This window comes from Dermochelys coriacea, chromosome 6, assembly GCF_009764565.3.
Source record: "Dermochelys coriacea isolate rDerCor1 chromosome 6, rDerCor1.pri.v4, whole genome shotgun sequence".
NCBI classification, from domain to species: domain Eukaryota; kingdom Metazoa; phylum Chordata; order Testudines; family Dermochelyidae; genus Dermochelys; species Dermochelys coriacea.
The window spans coordinates 11,691,223-11,703,266 of record NC_050073.1 but is presented as its reverse complement, the minus strand read 5'-3'; the positions used below and the strand labels follow the sequence as shown (position 1 = coordinate 11,703,266).

Below are 12,044 nucleotides of genomic sequence, written 5' to 3'. Positions count from 1 at the left end.
TACAGACTAACACGGCTGCTACTCTGAAACTTGTAGACAATGCTTTCTCATTCTTGCACATCCACCTATAACTTCATATAGTAGCTACACAGTCATACGCACACCCATATAAACTCTAGTATGAATGAACCCTTTCCCCCATCTCTATACAATACAAAGCCTGTCTATGTGGGGTAAATACAGAGGAGAGGTATACAACGGCAACATGCTGCCACTAGTCTCTAAGGTGCCACAAGTACTCCTTTTCTTTTAGTGTGTCTGGGTTTCATTCCAGCTTTAGACACGTTTTCAGAGTCTGCAGGGAGCCAGCAGGCACAGGTGGTGTTTGCTGTGCCCCAGAGAGGGTTCTTCCTGCCAGGGAGGGCATAAGTAACCTTGGAATGTGAATGAGCCGTAGTCACCAGTGTAAAGAAGCTGGTGTATATGTGCAGAAGAGAAGAAAGCCTGTCTCCAGATGTGGCCCGGACCTATGGATTAGTGCACTGGAATGGGCTTGAGACCCCAGTTCTAGTCTTGGCCACTGATCTGCTGTGCAACTTTGGGCTTGTCACTTACCCTCTCTGTGCCTCCGTTCCTCTGTCTCTTTAGGGTGTATGCTCTTTGGGGCAGGGGCTGTCTCTTATGTATACGTATGGTGCCTAACACAATGGGACCCCAGTGTTTGTGTCACAGGGTAGCTGATCCCTTAGGGGAGATGGGCCCAGTCCCCTGTGACACAGCCTGTTTGCCTCCCCAAGTGGAGGGAGTGAATTAAGTCATTGGGGGCGACAGAAAAAGCGAGGCCTGGAGAGAGAGCTGGAGCAGAGAATAGATCTCTTGGGAAGGAGGGGCTGGGCCCAGCTGGAAACTGATGTGACAATGCAGTAGAGAGGGGCAGGGACCTGGAGAGGGCGGGGTTGGCCTGCTGGCCTTGTGGGGCCAGAGAGAGTTGGACATGGCTGGCAGAGGCCTGTGGAGGGACTCTGCAGTGGCCTAGGAGTGGCTGCTCTTTATGCCGCAGGGTGCTGCTCTTCTGCTGCTGCTCTGCAGTGTTTGGAGCTCCAGCGTGTTGCGCGTTAGCAGAGTCTGCAGCGTGTTGATTCAGCAGATCTCAATGTTAGTCATAAAGACTGCAGGCTCGGTTTGGTGGCAAGGCCCCGGCCAGGTTTATTGTCAACAAAGCACAGTATTAGTGCCCCATAGGAGCTACAGGTATGCTAACAAATTTATGCCTGCCTCAAGGTGCCAGTTCAATCAACATAGCAGGATGCTGTCCCCTAGGCCAGTACAAAGGTGCCCTTCCTTCCACGCTCCTTTTATACATTGTTACAAACAAATCACGTATTACACTTCATATGCTTTTGCTTATTATCCTGTACCTTGTACCTGCTAGTTGGAACAAAACATCCTCCTCCTGGCATCATTCCATCCCTATCTTACGAGAAGTCCGTGGTCTCTGGACCATCTCTTGCTATTTGTGTAGTTACTTGAGAACTCTGGGTGCTTTTGTTCCATCCTCAAGTCAGGACTGTGCTTACTTGGTTAGGGAATACTCGGTATGTGACGATTCTGCTAAGGCCAGGCCTACTTTGGTTCACCCTGTCAGCTATGCCTAGAGTTCCAACACAGCCTTCAGCGGCTCGAATTATTTGGGAACTTTGAGGAGGGCATGAATTTTTTGAACTTTATATTAATACATTAGATTCTAAGAAGGGTGGCTGATGTTTAGACTCATGAAAGCCATTTGAGTTACTGAGGAGTCTGAGAAGGGAAACTGAGGCAGGATACCGCAGAGCCACCCCTGGCCGTGAAGGCGTGGTTGGGAGCCATCTGATCCTTTTACACTTTGCATCTAGGTGCTATTGCAGAACAGATGATAGTGATGTCTCCCCAAACAGGACTAGGTTTCCCTGCCAGTGGGGACTAAAAATGGTCTTGAGAGAGTAATGTGGGAGGATTTTTGTGTCACTCCTTGTGTGTTACTAGTGTAAGTAGCCAGTTCTATTTACCTGTTGTTACATGTCCAATCTATGGATCTGCACTGGTCAGCCATGCAGGAGTCCAAGCACTTCATGAGCCAGAGCTGGGTGGCACAGCCAGGGACTTTCCTCAAGATCCAGAGATCACAACTGCTCAGCACAGCTTGCAAAAGAAGAGCAGGATGGGAGCCTCTGGAAACCAGCTAGAGCCATTGGAAAAGAAAAACAGCTTTCACTAGTGCTGTGCCAGCCGGTGTGGTGGGAAGGAGCTTCCCAGTACCAGCAGGGGGAGTGCTCAGTTGGCTGGGATTTAAGGTGTACTGACAGTGCAGTAGGAGACCGGAGAACCTGAAGAATGGGCATATCTAAAAAGGAGGCCCTCCCATCAGCCTGGGATTGGGGCTCATTGACAGCCCTGGAGGAGAGAGACCTCCCAAGGACTGAAAGCGTGGACAGTGCAATGTCTCCTGGCTACTAACGGGGCTGGGGCACTCATCAGGTTGGCATTGTGGGACTCTGAAAACACCCTTTGAGAGGAGTTCCCAGTACCAAGACTAGAGAATAAAATGGTCTCCCCATTACCAGCAAAGTGAGCTTTCCCCTGTCTGGGGCTTGGTGTGCTGACTGCCCAGAAGAGTCTCCTGAACTTGCAGAGGAGAAAGGAAATCTTTCCCAGCAGGTACTAGGATGGACCATTGTTGCTGTACCCGAGACTGGGATGCACTGGCAGAGCAATGGGAGAGGAGCCCTGAATGCTGAGCCTGGGCGGGGGGTGGGAGTGGAAAGACCATGCTGGTGTCTGCAGGTGGTGGTCTTCTTGAGTTGAGGAGCTCTGAGGAGTCCTCAGAACTGTGCAGGGGAATGGAAATGTCCCCTAGGTACCACTGGGTGATGCTCTCACCATGGTGGATTTTAGTTGCCTAGCCAGAGTGAGTGGAAATGCAGATTTCTGTGCATTTTAACCCAGCAGCATCTGTGAACTGTTACATTCCACGAGCTGGAATAGGTACTGCAACCCGTTAACTGCATTTTTACCCTGACTCAGCCCTATGGGTTTGCTGCAGACCCATATTGCTGGCTCTGTACCAGAAAGTACAACTGCAGCTGGCAGACTGATTGCCAAGGGAAGGCTTCTTAATTATAGGTGACAGCTTGGTGAGTGACAGCAGGTTTGAAGAAGCAGAATATGCTGGTAAAACACTGCCTGAATACCTGGACTGAATCCAGATGAAAAGGGCAAAGGCCATTTGGCACAGACCTTGTCCAACAAAGAGCGAGAAGATCAGGTGCTCGTAACTGAAGCAGCATCAAGCCTGTTGCTTGGCTGCACGAGACAGAGTGTGGAGAAGGGAGATGTTCCTCTTGCCGCCTCTTCTCAGCGCCTGCAGGGGGCACTCTGCCTGGGTGAGGAGTCAGGTCCATTGTTGGAAGAGTTGTCCCAGGGCTGTGTGTGGAGAAAGAGACCATCGGGGGGTGTCAGGGTTCCTTCCCCACTCTGAACTCTAGGGTACAGAGGTGTGGACCTGCATGAAAGACCGCCTAAGCTTATTCTTACCAGTTTAGGTTAAAAACTTCCCTAAGGCACAAATTTTGCCTAGGTCTTGAACAGTATGCTGCCACCACCAAGCGTTTTAAACAGAGAACAGGGAAAGAGACCACTTGGAGACATCTTCCCCCAAAATATCCCCTCAAGCCCTACACACCCCCTTTTATTTATATATATATATATATATATATATATATATATATATATATATAAATAAAGGAAAGGTAAAAATCATCCCTGTAAAATCAGGATGGAAAATACTTTACAGGGTATTCAGATTTAAAACACAGAGGATCCCCCTCTGGGTAAAACCTTAAAGTTACAGAAAACAGAAATAAACCTCCCTCTTAACACAGGGAAAATTCACATAAAACAAAAGATAAACTAATCCGCCTTGCCTGGCTTACCTATACTGGTTGCATTATTGGAGACTTGGATTAGGGTCAGTTGGAGAAGATGGATTTCTGTCTGGCCTTTCTCAGTCCCAAGAGAGAACAACACATAAACAAAAAGTACAAAACAAAAGCCTTCCCCTCCCCCCTCCATTTGAAAGTATCTTGTCCCCTTATTGGTCCTTTGGGTCAGATGCCAGCCAGGTTAGCTGAGCTTCTTAACCCTTTACAGGTAACAGGATGTTGCCTCTGGCCAGGAGGGATTTTATAGCACTGTATACAGAAAGGTGACAGGTTTCAGAGTAGCAGCCATGTTAGTCTGTATTCGCAAAAAGAAAAGGAGTACTTGTGGCACTTAGAGACTAACAAATTTATTAGAGCATAAGCTTTCGTGAGCTACAGCTCACTTCATCAGATGCATTTGAAAAAAATGGTGTTTTTTTTTTCCACCAAATGCATCAGATGAAGTGAGCTGTAGCTCACGAAAGCTTATGCTCTAATAAATTTGTTAGTCTCTAAGTGCCACAAGTACTCCTTTTCTTTTTACAGAAAGGTGGTTACCCTTCCCTTTATATTTATGACAGGGGGAAATCCATGGGGCTGGATGTGAGGAGAATTGGAATGTCCCTCTGTGGCCTGTAAGGGGTGCTTGTTCAGGTTCATTCCCTCCCCCGTCAGTCTGCTTCATTCAGCATTCGCTTCATTCTATTTCTAATTGAGATGAACCAGGAAGAGCCACATTTCTATCTATCTATCTATCTCAGATACTTCTGTGGTTTCCATTGTCATCATATCTGAGTGCACCTCAGTCTTTAATGTATTTAACCTGCCAGCGTGCCTGTGAGGTAGGGCAGTGCAGTTAGCCCCATTTTGCAGATGGGGAACTGCGGCACAGAGAGGCTAACAGACTTGCTCAAAGTCCCACAGGAACTCTGGTGGGGAATGAACCCAGGTCTCTGGCTAGCTCCCTACCACTGGGCAGTTCTTCCTTATTTGTGTATTTTAGAGAATTGCAGGGCTTGAGCTCCTGTGATGCAGCTTTTGCTGGAACTCAGCACCAACTGTACCAGAGTTCGTTGGGGGCTGGGCAAAGGTACCTTGCCCCTGCTGTTAACAAACCAGGCCCTGACCCACTGCTCCTACTCACTCTGGGAGAGTGTGCTCACTCCACCTAATTCTGTTTACAGTTGCTGGTTCTGCTGATGCACCAGCATAGAGTTCTGCTGGCTCTGTTCCACGGTGGCGGGCCCTATACAGAGGTGTAAGGGAGAGGGAAAGGTTCCTGATGCTCTCCTACACTTCAATAGGGCCATCCACAATTGGCCAACATTCTAGACCATTCCATTCGACCCGTCTCTCTCCCTCCATGTTGCTATCACCCACTGTCCATCCAGCTCCTCTCCATCAGCCTTCTTCTCTGATTTTGATTCATGGATTGCTCTCTCCCTTTCCTCATAGTCTCCCACATTCATCCTCAGTGAATTCAGCTTCCATGTTGATGACCCATGTCATGTAACCCCTCAACTGCACATTTCCTCATCATCACCTCTTCATTTGACCTGCAATCCTGGTTCTACTCTTCCTGTCATCAAAAGAGCTGTTCACTTGACTTGGTCTTCAGCCTCCCCATTCAGTGTGATGTTTAGACTTAGCAGAATTCAGTTATTCTTTTGTTATAATTTTGATGGATAATATCAATGTTTATTTTTAAGCAAATTTTTATCGATGTTTGTTTTCACAGTTGGGGGTGTATGTCAGACAACAATTATTTAATGAGAATGGAGATTGAGATTAAAACAGTTAAAGCTTTATAAACAGTTTTAAACACAAACTGTCAACATCACATGATAAAATATACAGAGAAACTATTCTTAAATCAACAAATTAAACTGTTTTTTGCTACTTATTTGTGTGTCCATTTGTAGCAACTCGGATTCAGAAGGCTGTATCACTGGATTCTGACTCGGGTAAGACCTCAAGCAGCATTTTTCATAATTTCCCAATCTGTAAATTTCGATTATTGATGGAAATATATTGCCATTGCTTTGTGAGTGGACAGTGAAATTGATGTTTCCTGACATTTGGGAATAAAAATCAATTCCTTCCAAGCCTAGCTAGGCTAAAGCTGCCATGGGGTAACTGGTTACCTGCAACAGCACCCTCAATTCCAGCACTGTAGCCCTAATCCCAGCTGGTGCAGAGGGGAGGCCTGGGGAGGCACAAGGGGCTGGAGAGCGAGCCTGTCCCACATTAACCCCACAGTAGTGGCTCCTGTCCTGTGGGTCTGGGCCTGGCTCCCTACTCTGGGCGTTGCAGGCAACCTGGCATATGGGGTCACAGTCAGGTTTGACCCAACTACTCCTTCCTCACTGTCCTCCTCCCTTGATTCTTTTGCCCCTCTTTCCAATCATAAGGTCCACCCTGCCAACCTCTAGCCCTGGCTCACCCTCAACATCCTCTTCCTGTACTCCTCTGCTCATGCTGTGGAGCATCTCTGCTGGAAGTAGTCCCATGATCACACTGACTTCCTCCACCAGACATTTATTCTTTCCTCTTCTGCCATCATCCTAGCTAAAGAATTGTACTCTGAATCCCATGTCCTCGATTCCCAGCTGCCTTTTGGTCACCTTTGACTCACATCCCCCACAGGATCTTGCCAAGAGGAATCGGTGCTCCAGAAAAGGGAGGTGGGGAGAACCTAGTGGGACTAGCTGGGCAGAGGTGGCATTAGTTGGGTTTGGTTTGTCCGGGGTTTTCTGCATTCTGTTGGAGGATGCCAGGCAAGCAGGAGTCTGGAAATGCACTGCTCTGAGAGAAGAGTGGATGCAGAGGTCTGAGCAGCAGAGGATGCTGTGTTTATTCATTAGTTTTGTGGGACACTGTATGGGACAATGATACGCTGGAAGCTGTGAGACTTTAAAGTGTCCTGTCCAGAGGCCTAAGTCAAAAGAAGAAGCAGTCCACTGCTGGGCAGGAACAGCTGTTGGCAGGGGGTGCCAGATGAGAACCTGCTACACCATGCTGAGCTATATGAGGGCATGCTGGCTGCAGATTCACTCTTCAACATTTTCTCTCTGGCCTTTACAAATGTAATCTTGCCCTGCTCCTATCCATTCAGAATGCTCCTGCCAGGATAGCTTTCCTAGCCCATTGCTTTGAGCAGGTCATCCTACTCTTGGAATCCTTCTATTGGTTTCCCCTTCTCTATAACCTCAAACATAAGCTACTTGTCCTCACTTCCAAGCACCGTCCAGGATATCAAGATATCCGCTCCCACTTCTGATCGGTCCAGGATGTCAGCCTCCATCGCCCACTTGTTGCATTTTCAAGCAAGCACTTTTGTGCTTCCTCTAATGCTACCCCTCACGCTTGGGAGACACTCCCCATCAACATCCACAAAGCTGCCCCATTATCCTCCTTCAAGTCTTCCTTAAAACTCGCCTTTGCTGGGATGCCTACAAAACCTTGACAAGACCTACGCTGTTGGTATGCAGGTTTCAGAGTAGCAGCCGTGTTAGTCTGTATTCGCAAAAAGAAAAGGAGTACCCGTGGCACCTTAGAGACTAACAAATTTATTAGAGCATAAGCTTTCGTGAGCTACAGCTCACTTCATCGGATGCATCGGATGTTGGTATGCAGAGAGCACTGTCTGTCACGCTGACCAATGTTGTCTCATTGTTCACTTCTACTCCTTCATCTATCTGTACCCTTCTGTTCTCTCTTGTCTTAATGTGTGTGTGAGCTCTTTGGGATGGGGAATGTGTGGTTGTGTTCAGTGTTTGTATAGCGCCCAGCGCACTGGGGTCCCAGTCCATGACTGGGCTCCTATGATAACACACATGTAACGTTTCTTCCCTTTCCCAGCATGAGTTAGAGGGGCTCTGTGAGCTGGGTTAGTCTTTAACATACCAGATTCATTGACTGCAGTGGAGTTACACCAGGGAAGTATTTGCCTTTTCTTTGTGCCCTTCCCCCCGCCCCCCCAACTGTCCTTTCCCTCTGCAGTACATTAGGTAGCAAGGCAGCTTTCTGAGGCAGAGAGAGACAGTGGGTGAATGTACTCCTCATTCCTCCCAATCCACCTGGCTTGCATTGTGTGAAACTTTGAAACTCTGGCCACGTTTCACAAGGCTAAGCACCTGCCCTTTGTGGATAAAAGCTTCCCAGCCATTTGTCCAAGATAGCTCATTTGTTTGCATGTTTTGTGATAAAAAGTCTCTGGAGGGGAGGGGGAGAGGGGGAAGGTGTCCATGTGTACAGTGTTTGGCTGCCTGCTGGTGCAGAACGGGGAGGGTGTTTGTGCGGGTGTGAGTGCCTAGTTGCATATGGGGATGGATGAAGGCAAGATCCCGAGATGTAGCACAAGACTGGGAGGGGACATTGTTGGATCATATTAAAGAAGTTCTGTATTAAAATCACAAATGAGTTTGATTCCCCATAGTTTAAATTCCAGGGTATTACTAATTAAGAGGTCTCTTGGTTTTTGGTACTGTTTCTCTCCCTCTCTGTGAAACTTGCAAGCTGCTAATTGTGTTAGTACATCCTAAAACAGAGTCTATTCTCAAAGCAATACTTTGTAACAACAGAAACAGCACACAGAGACTCCCCGCCCTTTTGTTGTATTTATCTCGCTTTGTTAACAATTGTGATTAAAATAGAGATAGAGGATGTATGTGGATGGATGCTTGGTGTGGATAACTGAATGATCAGGGAGGTGCCAGCCTAAGAATTCTGTGTCCATCGGCTTAAGAAGGCGTCAAGTGGAAACAACCAGAGGACCCCTGGAGGGCAGACTGGAATCCACCGAACAGCCTCAAGGATGGGAGAACCGAAGAACAACACGGAGCTGTCAGGAATGTGCCATCTGCTGATTGATTCAGCAAAAGTATGATTAAGCAATTCCCATAGACTGGCATAGGAATAAATTCCTATAAAAATGGACTCTAGAAACGGAGAACTTTGGAGTCTCTGATTCTGCAAACCAACTTCCAGGAACATCAGATGTTCATCTGACAAGGCCCTGCTCCCTCCTCGTGTCCAGGTCACCTGGCCAGTGGCTTGGCATGAGCAACTCTAAGGCTGGTAACTATGATAACAAATTTGCAGAACCTGTGTGTGTGTGTGTGTGTGTGTGAATGAATGTGTGAATAAATATGAAATTGAATGGAATGTTATAGCTATAACTAACTGCTTACTATAATTCTTTCTGTATTCACAATAAATGTGGCATTTTGCCTTTTCCCCTTTTAATAAGATCCTGCTGGTTTTTATTTTATTGGTATAACAGCATGATCCACAAAACTGGAATCTGCAGATACGTGCGGCTGAAGGCTGCTACTAGAGAGATTTAGGAACCACTATTGGGGCTGGAGAGCACCAATGAGCCATGGGAATGTAGAGGGCCACAGTTCAAAGCTGATTCCCTTTCCTGCCTCCCTGATTTTTATTGCTGGATCTGGCCCCTCTGGCTCTTAGCTGGCCAGGGCTGCTGCCTGCCCCTGCGTGCTGGCTGCAAATATGAACTTGGAGGATTCCCTAGATGTACACGTGTCTGGATGAATGAGTCCATCATTATGCATGCAGATTCACGCGCACTAAAACGTGGCTCCTCCAGTCTGCAGTTTGGCAGGATCTCTCATTACCTCATTCCAACAAATGTCTCTCTGAACCTCTTCTGTAATGGCCAGATGCACATGTGTGTGCATGCATATTCACATGTGTGTGTGGTCATGGGATGAGCTATGCACAGGCACCCATGCACACTGCTTGGAGAAGTTACTCAAAGCCTCTCGAGTATGTGCATGTGTATATGTCCAAGGGCTCGTGCCATGCCTGTATATGCATATACATCTGGCCAAAGCATCACCACTGTAGAAATTCAAGATCAGGCTAGAGAAGCCATTTGTAGGAATGAGGGATTGAGAAATCCTGCAGAATTACACATGGGAGGACGCAAGTGGTCTGTTCTTGCCCAGCTCCCCATAATTCTGTGGCTTCGAAGATCGTGACGTATCAAATCAAACCAACTTTCTCGTGTACCTGGCTGTTCTTAGCCTTGCTCTTGTTTATGGTGCTGAAACCTGCATCACATACAGTAGACATCTCAAAGTTCTTGAACAATACCCTCAGCGTTGCCTCAGCAAGATCTTCTGAATCAAGTGGGATGACTGATGCAGTGTTCTGTCCCAAGCCGAAATTTCCAGCATTGAAGCTATGATCGTCCACCCCCAACTCCATTGGACTGCTTATGTTCTTTGAATGCCAGAAAATTGACTCCCAAAGTAGGTCATGTTCTCACAACTGAGCCAGGGCTAATGGATGCAGGGCAGGCAAAAAAAGCACTTCAAAGACACCCTGAAAGCCAACATGAAGTGCAATATTGACATAAACTCATGGGGAAACCCAAGCCCGCAACTGACCAAAATGGAAAAGGACCTTGTGGCAAGGATCCCAGTATTTTGAGATCCAATGGAGACAACAGGAAATGGAGACATGGGAAAGGAGGAAAGAATGCGCCACAGCCTGACTCACCAATCCAGATCGGCCCTTTCCATTGGGAAATGTCTGCCCCACTTTTGACAAGATCTGTGAGTTGGTCGCATTAGCCACCTGCGGAATCACCAGCGATAACTGTCTGGCTAGGATTTTATGGAAATCTTCCTCAACCTCCAAGGGATTGTTGACAGTGATTCTATGTGCATATTTTTAGGGCATGTTTGTGACCAGGTATGTTTGTGGGTGGCTCTGAGCCATGCATATTTTCACGTGCGCCTGCTTGCATGTGCATGAATAATCTGGATTTGTTTACATAAAACTACCTCTCCAGGGTAGCCATTTCCCTCCCAATGCCCCATTGGCTCTCAGAGCCCTGCTGGCTTTATTAAAGTGATTAGGATGAGATCAGTGCCAACCATGTTCCCTGATGCTTGTGGGGGAACAAGTAGAGCACACACTTAATTCACTGAATCCGCAGGCCACCTGTGATGCCCAATAACCCTAATCCCTCTAGAGAGAGGGGCTGCTGGATCCCAAGCCAGCCTGAGGCATGAGAGAACCATTAGGTCCCCAAAAGGGTTCCACCCATGAGAACATCAGACTTCATCTTCAGCAGAGGGGAGGGGTCAACTGAATGGCTTGGGGCAATGAAAAACAAAAGAAGAAAGGCATTGGGTCGAAGGCTCAAACTAAGGGATCTGGAAGGGGACACCGAGAAGAAAAGCCCGGACAGCTCCCTTTGCTCTGGAATCAAGGGAGTTAGTGGGTGGCATCCAGAGGGATGGTGCCCAGATCCATGAATGCAGATGTGCCAGGAAATTGGGCCCATGGTTACAGAGAACATCCTCAGCCAGCTTCCTCCTCCTCTTGACTGGTAGGTGGCCATTTTGGCCAGTCCCGGGGGGAGGTTGGTAATGAGATTCCTGGTCTTACTGGGGATGGGATGTGAACAAACAGAAGGATGTGAGGAAAAGTGCAGCCAGAACCCCAAGAAGATGTTGTAGAGGAGACAGAAGAGGGGTGGTAACCTGACTGCAGGTAGACATGCACCAGTATCTTCCTCTGAGAGGAGGCTGTTAGCAACTATAAATAAAGTCCCTTTTGGGAGCCAGCACTCTGGTCACTTAGAAGACACAGGCACGGTTGTAGTTAGAGTAGGAGGGAATAAGGTAGTCTGGGTTTGAAGAGTTAAAGGGAGTCATTTGCACTTGTAAGGAGTCTGATGAGCTAATGAGATAATTAGCTTGCCAGCTAGAAGAAAAGAAGCAGTATAAAAGGCTGGAGCAGGAAGGGGACCCCTTCTATCTGCTGCTAAATTGAGTTGTACCTGGAGCATAAGGCAAAACAATATTAAAGATGCACTTGGTGACGGTACGTGGTAGAGTGTGTGTGTTGTTTACACAGCAGGAGGGCTTACCAGCCAAGGTTTCCAGGGCTGAAAGGGGAATCCCTTTACACTTCCTCTCAGTGCAGAAAGGACAGGTATCGGGTGTAGCAGTGAACCATGCCAGCAACACGTCTGGGCTCGTGGCTCCATGAAGGAGCCACCAATTTATACCCTGGGTGGTTTGTGGTACTAGGGTGTAATATAGGCCAGCCCACCTTACAGCCCTGGAAGCAGAAATCCTCTCTTCATCCACAGAACTGGCACAG

At 47.6% G+C, this 12,044-nt stretch overlaps 1 protein-coding gene across 6 annotated transcripts in view; it reads left to right on the top strand.

The window, feature by feature from the left end:
* Window positions 1-12,044, top strand: part of RAB3IL1 (RAB3A interacting protein like 1) — a 74,265-nt gene that overhangs the window by 48,456 nt on the left and 13,765 nt on the right. For 4 of the 6 annotated variants that reach the window (XR_005293699.2, XR_005293698.2, XM_038407163.2 and 1 more), the window contains exon 12: window positions 5,822-5,863. The exons of the other annotated variants lie outside the window; for them this stretch is intronic. Coding sequence is in view for 2 of the 4 variants with exons in the window: in XM_038407163.2 (XP_038263091.1) it covers window positions 5,822-5,863 (42 nt within the window). In the remaining 2 variants the exon portion in view is untranslated. The remainder of the gene's footprint in view (window positions 1-5,821; window positions 5,864-12,044) is intronic. 6 annotated transcript variants of the gene reach the window in all.